This window comes from Macaca fascicularis, chromosome 8 (assembly GCF_037993035.2).
Source record: "Macaca fascicularis isolate 582-1 chromosome 8, T2T-MFA8v1.1".
Taxonomy (NCBI): Eukaryota; Metazoa; Chordata; class Mammalia; order Primates; family Cercopithecidae; genus Macaca; species Macaca fascicularis.
Genome location: NC_088382.1, coordinates 95,842,398 through 95,868,020, shown reverse-complemented (window position 1 = coordinate 95,868,020; position 25,623 = coordinate 95,842,398). Strand labels below are relative to the sequence as shown.

General features: G+C 40.1%; 1 protein-coding gene across 2 annotated transcripts in view; it reads right to left on the bottom strand.

Moving 5' to 3' along the window:
- ATP6V0D2 (ATPase H+ transporting V0 subunit d2) overlaps positions 1-25,381 on the bottom strand; it is a 56,030-nt gene extending 30,649 nt beyond the window's left edge. For both annotated transcript variants that reach the window (XM_005563644.5, XM_074000042.1), the window contains exons 1-2: positions 25,183-25,381; positions 9,577-9,748 (exon numbers count right to left, since the gene is read on the bottom strand). In XM_005563644.5, the coding sequence (XP_005563701.1) occupies positions 9,577-9,748; positions 25,183-25,312 (302 nt within the window). In that variant the 5' untranslated portion in view covers positions 25,313-25,381. The remainder of the gene's footprint in view (positions 1-9,576; positions 9,749-25,182) is intronic.
- Between the last annotated feature and the right edge of the window lie 242 nt (positions 25,382-25,623).

Genomic DNA, 25,623 nt, shown 5'->3' with positions numbered 1-25,623 from the left:
CAATTTTAAACAATGGCCAAAATTCTACTTTCTCTACAAAATCGTTTAAAGTCAAAATTCGTTGTTCCAGTCCTCTAGGTTCTTCTCATTGAATGTTCAAGCTTCTATTATAGCTATGGCTTAATTCTGTCTTACTTTTACACCATTTGTGGACTTGCTTGCTGCATTAGAATGTAAGCTCTTACTGAGCTAGAGTTATGTTATTCATTTTTTGACTCTCTGGTGATAGAGTGATCAACTCATCTGGTTTTCCAAGGACTTTCCTGGCATCAACACTACAAGTTCAGAGTCCTGGAAAACACTTTGGGTAAACTAAGGTGTTCAGTACCCTAATTTACAGCACACCACAAAGGCTGTAGATGGTTTATTATGTGTCATTGGGATATTTTAAAACTTTGATTAGCTGTTGGGAATGAATCTTTAAAGATTTCTTCAGTGTGTGGTCCTTAACCTCAGATTCTCAGTAATCTGAGAATTAGGACTTTAACCTAGGATTACTCATTACTGTTTAAGTACCGAAGATGATATTTTCTTGGTCATCCTCTATTCAGAAATTTTACAGCCTCTGAGGTGGGATACTTCGAATGCTTGAGAGATTATTTTTAAAAAATGTCTAGTTTTAAAAGAGATGAGAAGTTGAAATGCTGATGGAAAATGTTGGATAGGAAGGAAGAAAAATAAAACAACCAAGGCCTATATTAAATGGTCTCTTCATTAAAATGTTATTGGATTCATTCCTTTGTTTCACACAACTGTGTATAATTATAGTATACAAACCCTCCAGCAGATCTTCCTGCTATTAAGTATTTAAAAATATCCATTCCAGATTTTCAAAATAAGTTTCACATGTACAGTAATTATCTCTCATAAAATGTGCAATGCTTAAGATTATATTTATTATTCCAACTTAAATTTAGACTGTCTCTATTAAAATTGATTTAATCATTTGTATAATGTTGTCTTGGGCATTTCCTAATAGGACAGGAAGTTACTTCATTTGATGGAATTTCATGGGTGCTAGAGAGACCCTTGACTTTGGAAGACATACTGGAAGAGAGATAAGAGAAAGGGTTTCAGAACTGTGGGATACCCTTCCACCATTTGTATACCCTTTCTCCCCTTCCTTCCTTCCTTCCTTCCTTCCTTCCTTCCTTCCTTCCTTCCTTCCTTCCTTCCTTCCTTCCTTCCTTTCTCTCTCTCTCTCTCTTTCTTTCTCTTTCTTTCTTTCTTTCTTTCTTTCTCTTTCTTTCCTTCCTTCTTCTTTCTCTCTCTTTTTCTTTTTTTCTTTCTTCTTTCTCTCTCCTTTCTTTCTCTCTTTCTTTCCCTCCCTCCCTCCCTCCCTCCCTCCCTCTCTCTCTCTCTTTCTTCCTCTTTCTTTCTTTCTTTCTTTCTTTCTTTCTTTCTTTCTTTCTTTCTTTCTTTCTTTCTTTCTTTCTTTCTTTCTTTCTTTCTTTCTTTCTTTCTTTCTTCCCCCCCTCCTCCTTCTTGTTGTTGTTGTTCTTCTTCTTCCTCTTCTTCTTCCTGAAATAGTGGAGTCTTGCTCTGTCACCCAGGCTGGAGTGCAGTGGCATGATCTCAGCTCACTGCAACCTCCACCTCCCAGGTTCAAGCAATTCTCATGCCTCAGCCTACTAAGTAGCTAGGACTACAGGTGTGTGCCACCACACCTGGCTAATTTTTGTATTTTTAGCAGAGACAGAGTTTCATCATATTGGCTAGGCTGGTCTCAAACTCCTGACCTCAAGTGATCTACCCACCTCGGCCTCCCAAAGTACTGGGATTACAGGCATGAGCCACTGTGTCCAGCCATTACTGTTTCTTATTGTAATAAATCTCTAAGCTCCACAGAGAGCAGCTGAATGCTGCCAGGGTTGCAAGTCACAAGACATTACATGACATGATGGGACAGATCATGGATGGAGATTCAGAAGACCTAGGCTTTGGTGCTATCTAGTTTCCGACGGGGAGATAATGCTATCTGTATAGGTAACTGTCAAGAGAAGCTCATGAAAGTATTTGTGAAAGTCACCTCCAAGTAATCAAGCTGGGGCACCCTGATGAAACATTTTTAATCAGAGGTGCACCTCAGTACAACCTGGGTGCCTTCCAAAATATAGATGGGCCCCACTCCAAGGCCAATTAGATCAGAATCTCCTGAAGTAGGGGTCAAGAATATAAGTGGTTTCTGAAGACCCACAGATATTTCTGATTTGCTTGCCTTATTATAAACTACCTGGACAGTGGCAAGATCATTAGCTTGCTAGACTGATAGACCTGGAATGGAATCCTTTCATGTCTCTTGCCTTTGTGACTTTGAAAAATGCATTAGTTCATTGACCCTTCATTTCCATAATTTTAAAAGTGGAGATATAAATACCTGCTTTGCAGGGTTCTTGTGTAGAGGTGAAGGTAAAACATCTAGGTCAGAGTAAATATGTTCAGGGGTCTGATAAGTAGCTTAAATACAGGAATGTTGGAGACTGTGGCTAATGGAAGAATGCAGCCTTGAAAAAATGGTTTATTTATTTATTTATTTATTTATTTATTTATTTATTCATTTATTTAAGGAGACAGGGTCTTGCTCTGTTGCCCAGGCTGGTGAATCAAACTCCTGCATTAAAGTGATCCTCCTGCCTCAGCCTCCTGAGAAACTGGTATTATAGGTGCAAGCCACCACACCTGACTTCAAAGTGTTTTTTGTATGTTTGCTTTTGTTTTTGTTTTGTTTTGTTTGGAGACAGGGTCTTACTCTGTCAAGCTGAGGTACAGTGGCATGATCATGGCTCTGCAGTCTCAATCTCCTAGACTCAAGCAATCCTCCTGCCTCAGACTCCCCAGTAACTGGGACTACAGGTATGCACCACCACACTGGATTAATTTTTAATTTTTTCTCTTGTAGAGACAGGGTCTCACTATGTTTGCCAGGCTTTTGAAACTCCTGGCCCCAAGTGATCCTTCTGCCTTGGCCTCCCAAAGTGCTGGGATTACAGACATGAGCTACTGTGCCTGGCTCAAAGTGTATTTTTTAAAAGTTATTTTCTAAAACACTGAGCTGGCCTCACAAAATATATCTGCAGGCATGACATCCAGTTTTACCCCTAACATAATGGTCAATAAAAAACCAATTCTCAACTGCTATATAAAATATAAACTGCTGAGTTATCTGGATATATTTTTCTAGCTCTGTGTAACGTACTGCTGAATGCAGAATTCTATATTGATTCAACAAATATTCAATGCCCATTAGGTAACAGCGAGTCTAGACAGAGATACTAAAAGCACTAATTCAAAGCATGTATTGCCAATAGGAAGAGTAGATACACTAAAATATATCCTTTAGTAACAATACTAATACTACCAAAACCACCTTTCCAATTTTAATTTTGCATTAACATTCTACCCTGGGCTTTGTGACTATCTGTATTTTTGTAAACCATTAAAAAAATACGGCTTATAACTAGAAATATTTAAAATTCTAAATAATTATTTTTGTTTTAGAAACAGTATATTTTAACACAGTAATTTGTTGTGAAATAAGGACACTTGCTTAATTAATGAATGCTAAGTTTCCTTCCATGTCTAAGAGTCTATGATTAGGGACAGGCATGGTGGCTCATGCTTGTAATCCCAGCACTTTGGGAGACCGAGGGGCGTAGATCACCTGAGATCAGGAGTTCGAGACCAGCCTGGCTAACATGGCGAAACCCCATCTTTACTAAAAATACAAAAATTAGCCAGGTGTGGTGGTGTGCACCTGTAATCCCTGCTACTTGGGAGGCTGAGGCAGGAGAATTGCTTGAACCTGGGAGGCAGAGGTTGCAGTGAGCCGAGGTCGCACCACTGCACTCCAGCCTGGGTGACAGCGCGAGACTCCATTTCAAAAGAGAAAAGAAAAAAGATCCTGTGATTAGGAAACAAAAAATCTGTGGGATCATCAATGAGAGGAACCTTTGATCAAAGGACTCACAGCTGTCTTTAGAACTAGAGCATTTCCCAGTGTATTCTGGGCACATTTCCTTTATATGAGATTTGTTTCCCAACCCCAAAGTACAAACCCTGGCAGCTTTCTGACTCAGATAAAATTAGGCTGCCCTCTGTCACTGTCATGGTCAGATTTTCTGAACTCAATGAAAATCTGAGCAAAATAATTTAATGAAGCCTACTGCTAACAGTTATTTCAAACCACGACGCCACCACTTGTTAGATCTGTGATCAGGGCAAATTATTGCACTTAAGTTCTAGGTTCCTCATCCTTAGAATGGTGATGGTAAGAATTGAGTAAGACTTGTCAGGAGGGTTAAATGAGAGAATGTTTGTAAAGCACTTAGCTTTCCAACCCAATAAAGTCCCCGGCATATAGTAATATTCTGTAAATGTTGTCTAGTATGTTGATTATTATTTTTCCTTCCACACAACTAGGACCATCTTGTCCCTCAGCTCAGGAATCTTTACTGTTTTCCGTAATTATCCATGCCAGGCATTTTTGCAGGAGGCACCACTGCTTGCAGAGCCTCTCTCACGGCAGCTATTGAAGATTAGACATGAATTTGGATCTGACTCAGCCCAAAGCCTAAGCACTTTCTACTTCCTCCCAACCATCACTGGGAGGAGGAAAATGTTCTGTGAGTAATCCCGGCATCTTCTTTCGTCTCTTTTACATTTTGGGTTTCTCCTTAAGGTTTTTACTTTTTAGGAAGGGCCTTGCAGATACCAACAAAATACACCACATACACACACAACCTTGAAAAATACTCTGCGAACGGGTGCGGTGGCTCACGCCTGCAATCTCAGCACTTTGAAAGGCTGAGGCCGGTAGATCATTTGAGGTCAGGAGTTGAAGACCAGCCTGACCAACATGGGGAAACCCCATCTCTACTAAAAATAAATAAATAAATATATATCTATATACAAAATTTAGCTGGGCGTGGTGGCGTGCCCCTGTAATCCCAACTACTCCGGAGGCTGAGGCACGAGAATCACTTGAACCCGGGAGGCGGAGGTTGCAGTGAGCCAAGATCATGCCACTGCACTCCAGCCTGGGCAACAAGAGTGAAACTCCGTCTCAAAAGAGAGAGAGAGAGAGAGAAAAGAAAGAAAGAAAGAAAGAAAGAAAGAAAGAAAGAAAGAAAGAAAGAAAGAAAGAAAGAAAGAAAGAAAGAAAGAAAGAAAGAAAGAAAGAAAGAAAGAGAAAGAAAGAAAGAAAGAAAGAAAGGAAGGAAGGAAGGAAGGAAGGAAGGAGAGAGAGAGAAAGAAAGAAAGAAAGGGAGGGAGGAAGGAAGGAAGGAAGGAGGAAGGAAGGAAAAGAAAGAAAGAAAGGAAGGAAGAAAGAAAGAAAGAAAAAGAGAGAGAGAAAGAAAGAAAAAGAAAGAAAGAAAGAAAGAAAGAAAGAAAGAAAGAAAGAAAGAAAGAAAGAAAGAAAGAAAAGAAAAGAAAAGAAAAGAAACACTATGATGTGATAAAGCTCAACTTCCTTAGCCTGGCATCAAAGACTTTCTGTAACGTGACTGGAGTTTGCATCTCCAGCCTCCTTCCCCCACTTCCTCCTTCCCATTTGGCACACACACTCCAGCCAAAACTGAACTGTTCCTCACGCATGGAACAACCTTCCCATCTACATGTTTCAGCCCCGGATGCTGAGGCTTCTCCCGTGTGTCAAATTCTACACTGTTTCTAGGCTCAGCAACATCAGCCCTTCTGGAAGGCTTTCCAGAATCGCGGAACTGAGTCCTATGTAAGTTCATATCTAATCTCTACCCCTGACTAGCTTTTGTGAATTCTTTGAAATTTGTGAATTCTTTGAAAACATCAGCATCTGTGTCTTGCCTGTAAGTAATATGGAAGGAATTATCCTCACCCATAGCGCTGATAGGAGGACTGAGAGGGGCAAACAAGAAACATTGGCACTAACGCCATGTCTCAGGTATATCCACAATTCCTTCCTTACTTGACCTATGGTCATTTCTTCTACTTACTTACTTACTTATAGAAATGGAGAGCTATTTGGGAAAAACAATTTCAGCTAGATCTGTAGTCTAATTCTTTACATGAAAATAAATTCTAAGATGGACCAAAGTTTTAAATGTAAAAAAATGAAACAACATCTGTAACAACAAATAAATAGAAGAAAAGACAAGTGAATTTATTCATGAATTTGGAGTGGAGAAGGCCTTTCTAAACAGGGTACAGTAAAATACCCAGAAGCCAATGAATAAAAACATTGATGAGTATAGCTAATTTAAAGCATTCAATGTTTCCACAGCAAAAAAAAAAACCACAAACATAAAAATTAAATTGTATCATACCAAGAAAATAGTTTTGCAACATATATTATGAAGGGCTAAAACTTTCTTAATTTACAAAGAGCTGTTTTACATCATCAAAAACTGCTGAAAACTCTAATAAAAATAGGTAATTAGGTCATGTATCAAATCCACATAAATAATATGAAATGATCAATTTCACTCATGAAGAAATATAAATTGAAGCAAAGAGATACTATTTTTTTTAACCTATGGGCTGACAAAAGTTAAAAAGAAAATATCCAATGTCGATAATGGTGTAAGGACACAGGCCTTTTCACAGGCTGTTTTAGGGGATTCAAATTGGTGCTACCTTTGTTGAGTACTTAGAAATATTTACTAAAATATGAAAACGCACTTTCCTTTGATTCACCACTTCCACTGCTAAAAACTGAGCTTAGGAATAAGTTCAAGAGCTGCATGGAAATAAGCTAATTGGTCTACGGCCGTACCAGCCTGAACACACCTGATCTCATCTAATCTCAGAAGAAATAAGCTAATTGCAAAATTTTTTGTAATGGGAAAAAATAAAAATAATTTAGCTACTTGTCAATAGATGATTGGTAAATGGAGTCATGACACATATAATCAATTCTATGCAGTTATTTAAAAATTATGATGTTTTCCAGGCATGATGGCAGACGTCTATAATCCCAGCAGTTTGGGAGGCCAAGGTGAGAGGATGGCTTGAGCCCAGGAGTTCAAGACCACCCTGGGCAATGTAGTGAGACTTTGTCTGTAAAAACAGAAATAAATATAAAATAAAAAGAATGACATTCGCAAGCATATTTCTAAGAAATAATAAGTGGGAAAAAAGTACAGAAGGAATATGTTTCCATTTGTATAAATTTGAAATGTATGGGTGGGAGACTGTGTAGCAATAGACACACATACATGTAAGTATTTTTCTGGAATAACACATAAGAAACTGAGAAGTGGTTACTTTTGAGAGAGAAACTGAGTGGGAGAAGAAGGGGACATGTAGACACAGAGTGATATTTTTATTTTATGCTTTTCTGAACTCTTGAAAGATTGTAATCATGTCCCTTAATTACTTTTCTTTTTTTCTTAAAGATATTATTCATTAAGTAAAGTTGATCCTCGGATTGTATGATGTGATGTGAAATCCCAAACAGAAGACACTTCCTTTACTTCTGCTCTTGCCTGCTGTCAATAATAGGAAATTTGCATTGGTTTTCCTTTGTGCCAAAGGCCTAGGAATGCAGTTCTGTTTTCATGGAATATTTTCTGGTTGCCATATTTAGATGCCAAGGGATATCTGCTACAGTGTGAGAAATCTTGCTGACTGATATTTTCCCCTGAAATTAAAGGCATGTGTACAAATTAAGGTCCACTTAACTTTGTTCAGCTCAGCAAGTACATTTGGATCTTCTTAGTTCCAATCTCTTGTTTGCAGGACTCAAGGGCAGAGATACTGTTATTTGTAAAGTGGAAGAATGGATGATGGAGGCTGGGCATGGTGGCTCACACCTGTAATCCCAGCACTTTGGAAGGCCGAGGCGGGTGGATCACCTGAGGTTGGAAGTTCGAGACCAGCCCAGACAACATGGTGAAACCCCCGTCTCTACTAAAAATACAAAATTAGCCGGGCATGGTGGCACGTGCCTGCATGCCTCCTTCCCATTTGGCACACCCACTCCAGCCAAAACTGAGGTTGAGGCAGGAGAATCGCTTGAACCCTGGAGGCAGAGGTTGCAGTGAGTCAAGATCATGCCAGTGTACTCCAGCCTGAGTGACGGAGTGAGACTCAGTCTCAAGGAAAAAAAAAAAAAAAGAAAAAAAAAGAATGGATGATGGAGATATGGAAGGACAAAGAAAGAATAGAAGGATAGAGGGAGTATCTGCCTGGTCAGATAAGCGGATTCTTTCATTCCCTGGTCCTTGAGGCAACACTGTCATTTTATCGTTCAACCAGACAGATGCTGAAACTGCTCTTTCAGAAGGAGTCTCTGCCTTTTACCTTTCCAGGCTTTCTCTTGTGATATTTTCTTGGAATCTGCCTCTAAAAATCTTAAGTTGTCTCCCAAAGCCATGCCTTCACACAGCCAATGCCCAGTTTCCTTTATTCATACAACATGTCTCTAATTTCCTTTTTCTAGTACTGAGCAGTGTTTGACATGAAGTCCTGTTCTTTTGTTCCCCTTTGATTAATCTTTGGCTTGTATTATCCAGCATTTTTTTTTTTTTGATATTTTCTTTCCACAAATATATTGATGCCTTAGTGCCAGGCACTAGACCTGGGCTAGGACCTAGTCTTCAGAACTTTGTGCTTTACGTCTAAATTTTATCTGCATAACACACAGCTCATCCATTTGTGGGTCTTTGTTCTGTTTTTCAGCTAGGAGAACTGGAAAGGCACAAACCTATTTCAAATGGTCCATTTCAGCACTAAGTAAGATTTATCAATTGGTGTCATAAAAGTGCAGTTTACTATTATGTGGGAGTTCAATTTTTTTTTTTTGAGATAGAATCTCACTCTGTCACCCTGGCCGGAGTGCAGCAGCACGATATTGGCTCACTGCAACCTCTACCTCCTGGCTTCAAGCGATTCTGCCTCAGCCTCCCAAGTAGCTGGGACTACAGAGGAGCGCCACTACACCTGGCTAATTTTTGTATTTTTAGTAGAGACGGGGTTTCACCATATTGGGCAGGTTGGTCTCGATCTCCTGACCTCATGATCCACACGCCTCGGCCTCCCAAAATGCTGGGATTACAGGCGTGAGCCACCGCTCCCAGCACTAGATATTTTTTAGAATGAGGAGCTCATGTGTTGCACAATTGGAACTGTGGGTGATGGATAAAAATAAAACACATACAACTTTCACAACAGCTACTTATACTGTTACAAAGGGAATTAGCCGTGGTATATGTGACCTTATGAATACTGTAAGATATTGTCAACCCCATCCTCAAAAGTCATCTAAAAATGTCACATAACATTTACCTTCAGCACTAACACCTAAACACTGGCAACACTTTTTTTTTTTATTAAATGAAAACTGAAAATATTCCTTTAGATGGAGGCTACCACCACTGATACAGTCACGTTTATAAATCAATGAAATCCATTTTCTAATGCAAAAATGTGGCTCTGTGAGCTGATCGGTTGCTAAAATTTGAATGAATTTAAACTTACAAACAATGTAAAAGGTCTTAAGTCTCACTCTGGCTTAATACCCCCCAACCCCACGAGTACTCTTAGGGGTCATCCGCACAAGTACATTGGGACTTATTGGGGCTTTCTGTCGTCACTTACGTCATATAGGTGAGAAATGTGCTAAGGGGCTCCAGGGAATGATTCCGGAAATACTCAAATTCTCCACATAGTCTTTTCCTCATCTCGGTGTCAATTTTGGAAACAGTAAGAGGATTTGTTTGATTAGCCAAAAAGTTACCATAGTCAGTAGTCTGGAGATGAATTTTCAGGTCTGAAATTAAATAAAACCCAATTCAGGTTAAATTTTGAGCATACACAAATAGCTTTTTCAACATTAGTTGAATTCATGACAATTTTATGGTACATACATATGTATTATCTTATTAGATTTTAATATGAGGTCTAAATATGATTTAAACTTGATCTCTAAAGCAACAGAAAATGTAATGTGAATATGGATAATCCAGCACACCACAGAATGTGTTTTTCTTTTGTTTTGAGAGGGAGTCTTCCTCTGTAGCCCAGGCAGGAGTACAGTGGTGCGATCTCAGCTCACTGCAACCTCTGCCTCCTGGGTTCACGCAATTCTCCTGCCTCAGTCTCCCATGTAGCTGGGACCACAGGCGCATGCCACTATGCCCAGCTAATTTTTGCATTTTTTAAAGTAGAGACAGGGTTTCACCATGTTGGCCAGGCTGGTCTCGAACTCTTGACCTCAAGTGATCTGTCCACCTCAGCCTCCCAAAGTGCTGGGATTACAGGCAGGAACCACTGTCCCTGGCCCTCACAAAATATTTCAATTACCTAAGAAGTCTGGTATTATTTAGAAGGTCTGAAAAAAAAACAAAAACCAAAAAACTAACAAACACCTAATCCACAGATAGCAAACAGGTTTTAGTCATTTGGAAATAGCTACCTGGGAAACCGTTGAGGATATTAATGCTCCATCTCAGCTTGATGGAAAAGATAAATGTATTAGTAGTAGCTACCGTGGGTGTGGGGGCAGGTGGCATGGGCAGTCATCGCTGCTCTGTTTCAGTATCCTTTTATTACAGATGAAGAAATTGAAGCTCAGTGGGACTAAATGGTGGAGTTATCTAATGAGATTGAAGTAGGAGATTAGTCCCCTTATTCTTATAAACCAGCATCGTTTCCACCAGACCATGCCATGCATCCGTTAAATGTCATCCATTTTGGTTGCCAGGTAATTGGATTGAACTGAATTTCAGCTTTGTTGATTGTCACTTCCTCCTGAACAAACCTTGTGTTTTCTAGCATCCATACTTCAGTCAATGCTGACCCAACCGCACTCTAGAATTTTTTTCCCGCACCCCTTTTCAGATTGGCTTATTATGATCTACCCTTCAAGGTCTGGTTGTAACATTAAAATAATAGTTGCCAGTGATTGAGTGCTTATTAGGTACTAGGTACTGTACTGAACTTGTATTATCTCATTTAATACTCAAGGCAATTTTATGAGGTAAAAATGATTTCTATGCCTTTGTGCAGATAAGAACACTGAAGCTCAGAGAGGTTAGTAACTTGTTCAAGATCACATAGATTAAAACATTTAAAAATCTCACGTAGATAAACTGTGATTCAAAACCAGGTATACCTGACTTCAAAGTCACTTAAAACTTTATTTTATTGCCAACCAATTCAATTAGATTATCACTTGCTCTGTAAAGATTTACTTATCTCAGGCAGAATTATTCACTCTCACTCATCTGAATTTGAAAGTACTTTGATAAAACCTCTAGCATAACATCTATTATAGGATATTATATAGTCTTAAGCATGTTAACCCAGAAGGCAGTTACACTATCTTAGTTACATATTTTATCTGTGACTGCTTGTGCAGAACCCAACATGTAAGTGTTATTGCATATCTGAGTGTCTAAAATGTCCTTGGCAACATCCAGCGCACATATGGAGCTTATTGGATCTGCATTCAAACATTTATTAAGCATCTATTACATGCTGCCAACTACAGGAGACCCAAAGATAAACCAGACATATTCCTCATTCCCAAGGAAACTCACTGTTTGGTAAAGGAGGAGGCAGCCACAGATGATTCAAACAATGTGTTAATTCAGTGATAAAGATAAGGTCCTTGATTTATGGGAACATAGAAAATGAGACCCAGATCCATAGCGATAGGAGCAAGAAGCCTAGGAAAGTGTCTTGAAGGAGATGAGCCTTAGAATACTGTGTTAAGAGTGGAGGAAGAGGGGAGAAAGAATAAGAATAGGGGCAGGCATTCGATGACTTAGTACAGGTGTGGTGTGTGCAAGGAGCTCAAAGCAGTTCAGTGTTGCTGAAGCATTAAGTGGGAGAGAAATAAATTGAAAATAGAACTCCCATATGATCTAGCTATTTGGATATATACTACCGGGTATATATCCAAAGGAAACGAAATCAGTATGTTGAAGAGATATCTGTACTCCTACATTCATTACAACATTGCTCACGATAGCTAAGACATAGAATCAAGCTAAGTGCCCATCAACGGATGAATGGACAAAGGAAAGGTGGTATGAATATACCATAGGATACTGCTCAACCTCCAGAAAGAAAGAAATCCTGTCATTTGTGACAACTGAGAAGTAGAGAGTAAAGTAGTGGTCATCAAAGGGCGAGGAGTGGGCCAGGAGTGGTGGCTTATGCCTGTAATCCCAGCATTTTGGGAGGCAGAGGTGGGAAGATCCCTTGAGCCCAGGGGCTCAAGGCTGCAGTGAGCTATGATCACGCCACTGTATTCTAGCCTGGGTGACAAAGCAAGATCCTGTCTCTACATTTAAAAAAAAGAAAGAAAGAAAAGAAAAAGAAAAAAAGAAAAAAAAAAAAGACAGTGGGGGACAGGTGAGAGGGTGAGGGATCGGAAAGATGTCAAAGGATACAAAATTCAGTTAGATTCAGTTAGACAAGAGGAATAACTTCAAGAGACCTATGGTACAAAACGGTGACTATAGTAAATAGCAATGTATTGTATTTTTAAAATCATGTAAATAGTAGATTTTGTGTTCTCCCCACAAAATTTGGTATGTGAATTAACATATATGTTAATTCACTTGATTGATAACGTATAGGTCACATTGGGCAGGCTTCCAAATTAACCTGCCTGGCAGAGTTCTTACGATGCCTATCCTGTCCTGTCCTGTCCTATCCCAGAGTAAAGAATCTTACCGTGAGTCCCTCAAATTGTTGATGTACTGATTAATACATAACCTACTGGCACTGAAAAGGACATTGATTTGTTTCTGAATCATCAAATTTTGGTGATTAGTTTCTGCATCATGAAGTTTACTGATTGTCTTGCATGTAGACATTGTAGCCTGTATATCATCTGTAGCCAGTGATTGTAACCTCTATATTGTAACCTCCAATGAAAAGAACAACGGTAGTATGAAGAGTCCTCCTCTGTTCTTCTAAACTTTCCCTTAAAAGTCTTCCAACTCACAGCAGACTCTGGGACACACCCAGCTTTGTTGCTGTGTCTTCCTTGATCAGTCCACACACTTGGCTTCCAATAAACCTTTGTTGAACTATTTCTGCCTTAACAGACTTAATTTCGGTTGATACAACAATTAATACATATATTAAAACAACGTAGGCTGGGCGTGTGGCTCACACCTGTAATCTCAGCACTTTGGGAGGCTGAGGCGGGTGTATCACTTGAGATCAGGAATTCCATCCAGATCAGCCTGGCCAACATGGTGAAACCCCATATCTACTAAAAATACAAAAATTAGTTGGGTGTGGTGGTGTGCGCCTGTAATCCCAGCTACTCAGGAGGCTGAGGCATGAGAATTGCTTGAAGCTGAGAGGCAGAAGTTGCAGTGGGCTGAGATTGCACCACTGCACTCCAGTCTGGGCAAAGGAATGAGAGACTGTCTCAAAAAATATAAAATAAAATAAAACAGCATGTTGCATATGATAAATATATGCATTTTTTGTGTGTCCATTTCAAAGGAGCGGTAGAGAAGGGCAGGTAAGAATTGAAGCCAAAGAAATAAGCAGGACTGTCCTAAGGAGGGTTTGGTATGCCATGTTTATCCGGAGATAACAGGAAGCCACTACTGCGGGCTGTGAATTGACTGCTCTGGTAGCTGGGGGAGGGTGGATCTGCAATTAGGGACAATGTGGTTCTTGCAGTCTTCCTCAGTGTCTGGAGTAGATTTTGTGTCAGAAATGCTGTTTTTCTGATGGCAGAATTTATTTGCTCAATTACCTATTTAATTAACTTAAAACAATTCTACTTTGTTGCCATGCCTTATTTGGCTTTCATTTTGGCATTTCAGATTTTTATGCAATTTGACAGTTTGAATCCTCAGCACCAAGGAATATTTGCCAACAGAAGTGACACAAATGGTATTTCTTTCAAAACCATGATATTTTGCTCATGTGACATATGTTTCTTTCAAGCTAAATAACTTTCAAACCTTTCAGCTGCCAGGGACACCCTGAAATTAAATGTCTCAGTGTTTCAGACCCTATAGGAATCTTACAATACTGTAATCAGTGAAAAGGCAAATGGAATAGAAGGAACCTCTCTTTTCCAGCACGAAAATGATCCAAGGGATGCTTGCTTTCAGATTCTAAGAGAATCTTAGGGTCTGAAATGCACTCTGGGATGATGATAGACTGTCAATAATAACAACAATACTCACAGTTTTATAGTTTTCAAAATGAGTTCACTTAATTTTTGTTCCTGCATTTCCCTAAATGCTTATCTAAACAGGTATGTGAGTAATAAGAGTTTGTGGTAAAATAAATTTGGAAGGCACGAGCTTCTTTACTGTAGGAGTTGAAAGCCTTTACTACATGAAAGTGATTTCTTCGAAAAGAGTATGGGACAGAACCTCCCAAGCCACTAAAAAACAATGGGCTGCCCACAGAGCACACTTGGGAAAATTACACTACTTTTTATCTAGAAAGGTAGCATGGCAAATGGTGTTTTTTCCTTTTTATTAAAATAAGGAAAAAAGAATGTATTCCAAACTGTAGGATCACCACCAACTAAATCAATTTAATAGGTGTCACACAGCAATAGAATTAAAAAAACTAGATTATACCATTTTAACAAATAGAGTCTATACATAGTGTGAATGTGTGCCTGCATGTATGCACTCAGACATAATATAAACATGCGTTTTGTGTGGGTTGCAGTCACTGTGTGAAGGGAATTATCTGAGATCACTTGGCTAGCGAATGAGTCAGGATAGGGAAGTTAGACTTCATGATTATTGTCTACTAATGTGTTGGCAGACTATTTTTAGAACATTCCTTTTTGCTGGGCGTGGTGGCTGATGCTTGTAACCCCAACTACTCTGGAGGCTGAGGTGGGAGGTTTGCTGAGCCCAGGAGTTTGAGACCAGTCTGGATAACATAGGGAGACCCTGTCTCTACTAAAAATAAAGATTGTCTACTGTTCTATCCAAGCAGCCTCCTGCCTTTCCCCACACTCTGCTGCTGCTGAACTTAGGGAAATTATCTGACTTTTCTGAGCTCAGTTTCCTCATCTACAAAATGGATATAGTCTATGCTTTCAGGCTGTTTCGGGGATTAAACAAGATTGTCTGGTACAGTGGCTCACGCCTGTAATCCCAGGACTTTGGGAGGCCGAGGTGGGAGGACTGGTTGAGGCCAGGAGTTTCAGACTAGACTGGGCAACATAGCAAAACCCCATCTCTACAAAAGAAAAAAAAAGTTAGCTGGGCATGGTGGCACATGCCTGTGGTCCTCCTACTCAGGAAGCTGAGGTGGGAGAATTGCTTGAGCCTGGGAGGTGGAGTGAGCCATGTTCAAGCTACTGCACTCTGGTTCAGGCAATAGAGTGAGACCCTGTCTCAAAAAAGAAAACAAACAAACAAAAAAAGATGATGCAGGTAGGTAAAGAGCCAGCATAGAAAATCCACCACAAAATATTATTTTTTCAATTGTACTCACCTATCTTCAAAATAAATTGCTAGGGAATTCAGCTTTTATTCTCTAAACCAGAATTTTTCCAACCAACCTATTGGAATCAACCATCAAATCTGATAATTACTCAGACTTTTAATAAATACACCAGAAGATGTACAACCGGACACTTCTTTTTTTTTTTTTTTTTTTTTTTTTTGAGACAGAGTTTTGCTCTTTTTGCACAGGCTGGAGTGCAATGGCACGATCTCAGCTCACTGCAACCTCCGCCTGCTGGGTTCAAGCGATTCTCCTGCCTCAGCCTCCCAAGTAGCTGGGATTACAGGCATGTGCCACCATGCTTGGCTAATTTTGTATTTTTAGTAGAGACGGGGTTTCTCCATGTTGGTCAGGCAGGTCTTGAACTCCCGACCTCAGGTGATCCACCCGCCTGGGCCTCCCAAAGTGCTGGGATTATAGGCGTAAGCCACCGCGCCCGGCCACAACCAGACACTTCTTTCTCCATTTTTGCTAATGTACTGCTATTCTCAGGGTGTTGAAACTTCAAAGTCCTCTTTGGTGCTTTATTACTCCCAATGTCCTGCATTTCTTCCCTGATTTCTGCTCCTTACTCCCATTTTGAATGACATCTGGCACTTCGATTACTGCAGCAATCTTTGAAGCGATTTTCCCAGGCTCATTTCTCCTCATGTGCTCCCCGCTTCAAGTTTAATCTTTCCTAAGAATTGTTTTGGTCCTGTAATGATCCTAAAAATAGCTCGGAGCCACTGAAAAGCTTTAGGCAGATTAAAAACAACTTTTATAAAATTTGTAGAGCGTTTTACCATTGCCAGAATGGTTTTAGTATACATAATCTCTTAACTTGAGCAATAATCCTGTTTCATAGATGAAGAAACTGAGGCTCAGAGAAGTAACTTCTTCCTATTTTCCACGCTGGCAAGTAGTTGACTGAGGTAATACCTGACTCTTGCCCTCATTCAGTGTTAGCTTCAGGATCTTGAAACTTCAAATCAAACCTTCAAAGTTTTTCAGAGTTTTCCCAACCTGAATTCCAGCCTTATCTCCAAGTATTCTAGTATTGCAGCCTAACTGGTTTATTCCTCATCCACAGGCTTTTATTTTTTCCCTTTTTTAATTCATTTGTTTTCTCTGCCTGCTAGAATGTCTTGACATCTCAATTCTTCTCCTCCTGAAAACCCATTTCATTAGCCTTTTATCAACCTATTATTCAAGACTTGGTTCACCTTCAAGTATATCTGCTATCAATAGGTTTGAACCATTTTTGGATTTTGAATTTTTATCTCACTTTACTTATTTGTGACGTCCTATCAACTATACAGTTGTCTAGGTAGTAAATGGTGTCTTTTTTTTTTTTTTTTTTTTAAGACAGATTCTTGCTCTGTCACCCAGGCTAAAGTACACTGGCATAATCATAGCTCACTGCAACTTTGAACTCCTGGCCTCTAGCAATCCTCTTGCCTCGGCCTCCCAAAGTGCTGGGATTACAAACATGAGCCACTGCATCCAGCTTTTTCTTTTTTGTACTCTCCACAGCTCCAAATGCATTTTTTTTTTTTGCCACATAAATGAGCCTCAAATATTAGATTTAATTTGTGATTAAAACTGAAGATCTTATAGCAGTGACCCCAGAGAACTTCATTATGCAGTCCAGTAAATCTTACTGATGTTGAAAATCTTCATTTTAATTTTTATTTACCAAAATAAATATTTTCAAAACTGGTGCTTTCTGAAGGAGAACAGAATAAACTAAATGGAGTCATATCCAAATGCCGTTATCCAAAACCATAAAATGGAAAGAACTATTTCAGGAATTCCAAAGTCTAGCAGAAGAGGGAAAACAAATTCTTGTTGTATATAAACTACAGTGCAGGGGTGTATTTTTAAGATTTACAATTTACAAAACATCTTCAGATATTTTGGATCCTCCCAGTGAACTGGGAGTTAGGCCAGGGAGATACCATCTAAAGATGAGATAAGAAAGCACTTATCAGTGCTCACGCTTGTAATCCCAGCATTTTGGGAGGCTGAAGCAGGAGGATTGTTTGAGGCCAGGAGTTTGGGATCACCCTGGGCAACAAAGAGAGACCTTGTCTTTGCAAATGACAAAAAAATTAGCCAGGCTTGGTGGCACACACCTGTGGTCCGCACCTGTGGTCCCAGATACTTGAAAGGCTAAGGTGGGAGGATCACTTGAGCTTAGGAGGTTGAAGCTGCATTGAGCCATGATCACGCTACAAGCTACTGCATTCCCTGGCTTGGGCAACAGAATGAGACCCTGTCTCAAAACAAATTAAAGAAAAAAAAAAAAAAAAGCACCATGTTAAAGGTTAAGCAGCTTGCTTAGAATCCCAGAACCATAAAGTAGAAGATCCAGGACTTGAACCCAACATGCAGATATTCCCAGCGTGTATTTTCAGATTCTTACTACATGCAAAATACACTCTCAGGCTTAGGGAGGTAGAAGAGAGAAAAGTTTAAGGTGTGCTTTCTGCCCTTAAGAGGTTTATAGGCAACCGGGCACAGTGGTTCACGTCTGTAATCTCAGGACTTTGGAAAGCCGAGGTGAGCGGATCACGAAATCAGGAGATCGAGACTATCCTGGCTAACGCGGTGAAACCCCGTCTCTACTAAAAATACAAAAAAATAGCAGGGCGTGGTGGTGGGCGCCTGTAGTCCCAGCTACTCGGGAGACTGAGGCAGGAGAATGGCATGAACCCGGGAGGCGGAACTTGCAGTGAGCCGAGATAGCTCCACTGCACTCCAGCCTGAGCAACAGAGACTCCATCTCAAAAAAAAAAAAAAAAAAAAAAAAGAAAGAAAGAAAAAGAAGTTTACAGGCTGGGCACTTGGTGGCTTATGCCTGTAACCTCAGTACTTTGGGAGGCTTAGGTGGGCAGATCACTTGAGCTCAGGAGTTCAAGACCAGCCTGGGCAACATGACAAAACCCTGTCTCTACAAAAATTAGCCAGGAACAGTGGTCCGTGCCTGTAGTCCCAGCTACTCAGGAGGCTGAGGTGGGAGGGTCACTGAAGTCCAGGAGAGGTAGAGGTTGCAGTAACTGAGATCGTGCCACTACACTCCAGCCTGGGTGTCAGAGCCAGACCCTGTCTTAAAAAAAAATAAAAAAGCTTGCAATAAATAAATAATAAAGCAGATAGAGCTATGCATTTATTTATTGGTTAAGCCTGTAACTGCAGCAGCCTCTAGAGCTAGACAGACAAATGAGGCAAATGTTCTGCCTCAGGATGACACATCTATGCAAATGTCACAGATGTTATACAGGATAGGTTCATTACAAGGTACCGTGGAGCATAAAGTTGAAGCTTGTCAATTCCATCCCATCATAGATACTGTAGAAGGGGGCTTACAGAGGAAGTGGCTTAAATGGAAACTTTAAAGGGAGATGGTCGCTTTCCAGGGACATGGGATAAGGGATGGAATTTGTGATTGAAGGAGCAGCTTTAGAAAAGGCAAAGCATTCTGGGGAAGGGCTTACAAGGTAGATCAGCTTTTTAAGCACAGTGTCATTTATTTTGCCTGATGGAAGCTATTGATGAGTGTGTGTGTGTGTGTGTGTGTGTGTGTGTGTGTGTATTTTAAATAGGAAAGAGAATTGGATATGTCTCTTTAATATAAGGCAGAAAAAACACTATAATTAGAGGTACAAATAATGTCTAAGGAAGCAAAGACAAAACTCTTTGAAATCAGTCATCTTCCTATATGTTATTTTGAAATTAAAAATAAGTAATAGGTGTATATACGGGTAAACAGTGACAGGTCCCTATGCTTGTAACTCACCTACCCACCACCCCCTGCCACTCATTCCTAGCTTCACGTAACCTCTATTTTTAGTTTCTTTTTAATCCTTTCACAGTTTCTTTGTATCTACGCAATCATATAGGAAGTATATTTTTAAAATTTATCCCCCTTTTTACTGAAGAGTGCCATGCCACACCTGGTTCTTCCCCTTGCTTTTCTGACTTAATGTATCTTGGTAATCTTTCCATATGTCTCATTTTAGACTGCTTCCTCATGTGTTTTTCCTTTTATATGCAGAATATTCTATTATGTGAATGTTCCATAACTTACTTATTCCTGGCTGGTTGTGGTGGCTCAGGCCTATAATCCCAGCATGTTGGAAGGCAAAGGTGGGACGATTGCTTGAGCCCAGGAGTTCGAGAGTAGCCTGGGCAACATAAGACCCTGTCTCTACTAAAAAATAAATTTAAAAAAATGAAAACTTATTTCCTGCAGAGGGACACTTGATTTGTTACCATCGTTTGCTATTCCAAACTATGCCACATAAAGGCCAGCCGCGGCGGGTCATGCCTGTAATCCCAGCACTTTGGGAGGCTGAGGTGGGTGAATCACTTGAGGTTAGGAGTTTGAGACCTGCCATGGCCAACATAGTGAGACCTCATCTCTACTAAAAATACAAAAGATTAGCCAGGCATGGTGGTGCACGCCTGTAGTCCCAGCTACTCAGAACGCAGAGGCACAAGAATCACTTGAACCCAGGAGGCAAAGGTTGCTGTGAGCCGAGATTGCGCCATTACACTCCAGCCAGGGTGACATAGCAAGACTCCATCTCAACAACAACAACAACAAACTATGCCACATAAAGAGTCTTGCACAGCTGTCATCTCACATGTGTGTAAGTTTGTCTATGAGACTTGGAATTCCTGGACAAAGTGTATAAGCATTTGGAATTTCGGTAGGTACTACCCAATTGCCATCCTTAAGGGGTTCTCATTTTTCTAATATTTTTATTCTCCAGATGGGATGCTTTTTAGGGCAGGGACTCTATCTTATTCATCTTTACTCTCTTGGCCCTAGCTAGAAAGTACTTACTAGATGGTGTTGAATTAATTCCTACCTGAAGACACAGTTGGAGAAGTTCTGAAGCTCAAGCCCCTTGACAGGGCACCATTGTTGGTGAGATATAATCAGCTTTCCTAATTCCCTTCTAAACAAATTGTGGCAAGGACAAAGTAAAGACTTAATCCAGGCCGGCAGCTCACGTCTGTAATCCCAGCACTTTAGGAGGCCAAGGCGGGCAGATCACCTGAGGTCAGGAGTTTGAGACCAGCCTGGCCAACATGGTGAAATCCCATCTCTACTAGAAAAAAAAAATTAGCCAGGCATGGTGGTGCATGCCCGTAATTCTAGCTACTTGGGAGGCTGAGGCAGAAGAATCGCTTGAACCTGGGAGGCAGAGGTTGCAGTGAGTCAAGATCATGCTATTCGACACTAGCCTAGGTAACAGGAGCTAAACTGCGTCTCAAAAAAAAAAAAAAAAAAGGCTTAATACAGAATGACCTCCCACATCTTGAGAGCCAGTGGACACTGCTATCATATGTTTTAGAAAAGACTATTTACTACTAAACTTCAAGTATTAATTTACTATTTTGTCTTTTTTGAGAAGGGAAGAATATTTCCAAAAGTCTTATTTGTAATTTTTAAAAATTCTGATGCTGTTGTAGTTCTGGACAGCTTTGTAGTTCTGGATGGCCCCTGAAGACATGCACTAGCCTGGGAAAAGTGCGAGTAATTATCAGGCAGCACAAGCAATCTGTCAGGTGGTAGGTAGTCAGGGTTTGTGTGACTAGTTTCCTCTGGTTTCAGTGGCTTTCAACACAGCACACTCAGCCCTGTTTTTACAGCAACAATGAATCAGCCAGATGACCCAAGTAAACCCAGGCAACAAACCACCATTGGGAAAAAAAGATATGAGAGTCAGGGGAGGATTCAAGCTCAATTCTCACTCTCCCACAGATGGGACCCCTCCCAGCTTTGCTATTGGGAGGCTTTGGGAGTCCTTTGCTATTGGGAGTCCTTTCAAAATAACAGTAGTGTTGTTTTTTAAAAGAATATCCTATGCTCTTTCAAAGTTACTGTTTTGGTTCAAAGTCACTTTTAAAGACCCTAAAGTTTCTTTATAGATACAACTTTAAAGCAATACCAGTGACAAAGGCAATGGGAACTAATTTCCTTCTTCTGTACCTAGGAAAGGCTGAGTCACAGTGGATCCAGAGATCTGCATCAAGTCACAATTAGTCAGGGGCAGGCCTCGGAATACATGAGTATTTCTTACTGCACTGAACCCAATTATGCACACAATTAAGCACAATTATGAATACTAACACTTTTCAAAGCTTTGCTAGATGATCTTTATTTTCTCTCTTCTAAATTTACCCAAAACCTTATATGTTCCTTGCAAGTTGTTCTAAAACAATTTGTTGCTATCAGAACACTTTCCTTTTAAAGACCAGATGACTTAAAAAGACTAAAAGCAAATTTAATCTTGGCCAAGTTAGTTTTTCTTTTACAGAAAGTGCCTGCTTCAACATATGGTATTGGAATGGCACAGTGTAACATGTTCTTTATCCATAGTTTGTATGGTGTATATTTTGCGCAAAAGTAAACTAAAATCCTTAAGCCCTGAGAATTCTATTCCAACAAGTGCCTTTGATTCTTCTCAACTCTGAATCTAGCTCCGGGTGGACTGAGTCTCCCTAAGTACATTCACAGATGCAACTGTTGCATTGCTGTTCACACACTCTTTATTTCTCAACATCCTATAAAATAATCAGGTAGAACACTCATTATTTTCTATTTCAAAATGGAGTGGACATCAACTCAACACAGACCTAGTCATATATCTTCAATTTATACTCAGGAGGCAATGGCATATTTTTGTGGAAAAGGAGACACAGATAGCTCTATCCATCCTCCATCACTGTGACAGCCTGTTAGGTGGTCACAGCCATTCTAAGTCCTAGTGTCCTCAACTAACAGAGGACATGAAATTCTTGTTTAGATTTGTTTTCTCAGCAGTCAGTCATGATAACCTAAACATGGTTTGATGATTCACGCTTGATATTTCTGGGAGTCTCTGAACAGTAGACTGGCATACAGATTCAAATGTAGTTGAGAATTGGGAGGAGAGAGAGGTAGAAATCATGAGACACAATGACAACAAAGCAATAGAGCACAGGTGGGGTGGCTTCAGGTGGTTTCCCATCCCCTGACGTTGTATGGAAAATTCTGCATATGCCTGATTTACAAGCTTTATTTTTGAGATCTTTGAGAGGGTTTGAAACCTTTTCTTCTCTCCCAAACTGAAAATGAAGATACCAGATTCAGCTTACTGTCTGCGTAGAGGATAGATCTGTTAATCTCATTTCTTCCTCCTTCTATCTATCCCCTTGCCTCAACAAGTCTTTTGATTAAAATGGACTTTGGCAGAAAATATAGGGAGCAGTTTTTAAATTCCTGATTTTTATCTTTTTACTTTCTAGAATTCTTTTTTTTTTTTTTTTTTTTTTTCCTGAGACAGGGTCTCACTCTGTCACCCAGGCTGGAGCACAGTGGTGCAGTTACAGCTCACTGCAGCCTCAACCTTTTAGGCTCAAGCCATCCTCCCGCCACAGCCTCCCAAGTAGCTGGGACTACAGGCATGCACCGCCATGCCTAGTCTATTTTTAAAATTTTTAGTAGAGATGAGGTCTTGCTATGTTGCTCAGGCTGGTCTTGAACTCCTGGTCTCAAGCAATCCTCCCACCTAGGCCTTTCAAAATGCTGGGATTATAGGCATGAGCCACTACACCCAACTTATTTTCTAGAATTCTTTTTTTTTTTTGAGACAGAGTTTCACTCTGTCGCCTAGGCTGGAGTGCAGTGGCGTTATCTCAACTCACTGCAACCTCTGCCTCTCAGGTTCAAGAAATTATCCTGCCTCAGTCTCCCGAATAGCTGGGATTACAGGTGTCTGCCACCACACCCGACTAATTTTTTCTATTTCTAGTAGACATGGGGTTTTACAGGTGTGAGCCACCTCTCCAGGCCTAGAATTCTTTATATGGCTTTAGATACGGCTTCCCTTGATTTATCTCTGAATTTTCTTTCTTTCTTTCTCTCTTTCTCTTTCTTTCTTTCTTTCTTTCTTTCTTTCTTTCTTTCTTTCTTTCTTTCTTTCTTTCTTTCTTTCTCTCTCTCTCTTTCTTTCTTTCTTTTTGTATCACAAAGATATTTTATGTATTCCTTGCATTTAAATTTGCATTCCTTAGCTCATTTAAGAACTTGGCTGAAAACTAAATATAATTCATTAAAATGGCTTCTCTCAGAAACACTTAGTCAGCCCTGTGTTCTTTATTTTATGCAGATTTTCTATACATGATTAACATTCTCCAGTCACCAAACTCCTATTTTCATACGCTGAAGTGACTTAAGACTTGGGGTTTTACTGTAATTATTTGTAGCCAACAGAGTTAGTTATCTGAAAGGTTCTTGCTGTTTGCAATGCTAATGGAAGAGCAGGGTTTGTCCTAACTTGGGTGGTTCTGTCTGAACTCTGGCTTTAACTGGTCAGAACTATAAACAAGTGGCCTCAGGACCCTTCAGCCCTACTTGAGGAGGCTGCAAAGTCACCTTTAGAAGATTCATTGGTTCGTTTTTGCCTTTTAATATCCTTCCTAGGAGGCTTTATTCTTAGCGCTTTCTTGCCTTTTCTAGAATAACCTGGAAGCGCTAAACCACCTTATTATTGACCTATATGGGTTTTATAAGTATGTTTCAAAATGAGTGAGTGTAGCTGTTTTTAATAATAAAAATACTTTTACAGATGTGGAATCTTTGGTAACGTTTTGGAAAAAAATTGTGGTTTAGAGACAGTTTCCACTTGTTGAGTACTTATTTATTATAACTGAGAACACTGTGGCTCAGAGGCTTGGAGCCACAGGTCACCTACTCAGGCATGACAGAAGTCAAATCCAGGACTATTGAATCCAGGGCTGGCCCCACCAGTAACGTCTCTTGATTTTTTTTTTAACTTCAGTTAAAGGTAAACTTCAAACTCTCAAATTAATAGATACTGAGAAATGTGATAGAATAAAATTCTATAGAACAAGGTTTTAAATATATATATTTTTTCTTTGCCATAGATCCCTTGGCAGTTTGGAGAAGTCCTTCTCCAAATAATGTTTATAAATATGTAGAATGAAAATACACAGGATTACAGAGGAAACCAAATATTTTTAAACATAGTTATCAAAATGTCTTTAAAATGTATAAGAATCTGGCCGGGCATGGTGGCTCATGCCTGTAATTCCAGCACTTTGGGAGGCCAAGGCAGCAGATCACCTGAGGTCAGGAGTTCGAGACCAGCCTGGCCAACATGGTAAAACCCCATCTCTCCAAAAAGTACAAAAATTAGTCGGGCCAGGTGGTGGGCACCTGTAATCCCAGTTACTTGGGAGACTGAGGCAGGAGAATCACTTGAACCCAGGAGGCAGAAGTTGCAGTGAGCCAAGACCACGCCACTATACTTCAGCCTATGCAACAAGAGTGAAACTCTGTCTCAATAAATAAATAAATAATAAAAGATGCGTGTAATATCTAACTTCAAAATAGAGAAAACATACATGACATTTCAAGGTATCTGCAAGAACTTTAAAGGGATATGAAAACATTGAATTTTTGTTGGTGACAGTGTCACAGCTACTACTTATCTTAACCACTGTGATTTGTTGCCTACATTCGTAATGAAAGATGTTATATTTCACTTAGAGATTAAAAATAGAGATGTATTTTTTTTCCTCATTCAAGTTTATGGACCCCAGAAATCTGGACTGCAGGAATAAGGATCTGCTCAGAACTCTCAAACCATAGGATTATGGGTTTTTTTCCTCCATGCTTCTGGAGAGCGACATCATTTCAATTTTTTTTTTTTCTTTTTAAAGGGTGAGAAGAGTTACACTTACCTTCTAGGGTCTCACACTGGACCAGGTTGATATAGTCTTGCTGGGTCAGGAGACTGGCCTTGCATCCTCGAACCAGGCCCTCCAGGTAGCCATGGTCCACGTTGAAGTACAGCTCCGCACCTTCGAGCATGGGGGAAGAGATCGAAGCCAAGGTAGGGTGAAACAGCTCTGTAGTTCTGGACGGCCCCTGAAGACATGCACTAGCCTGGGAAAAGTGCGAGTAATTATCAGGCAGCACAAGCAATCTGTCAGGTGGTAGTCAGGGTTTATGTGACTAGTTTCCTCTGGTTTCAGTGGCTTTCAACACAGCACACTCAGCCCTGTTTTTACAGCAACAATGAATCAGCCGGATGACCCAAGTAAACCCAGGCAACAAACCACCATTGGGAAAAAAAGATATGAGAGTCAGGGGAGGATTCAAGCTCAATTCTTACTCTCCCA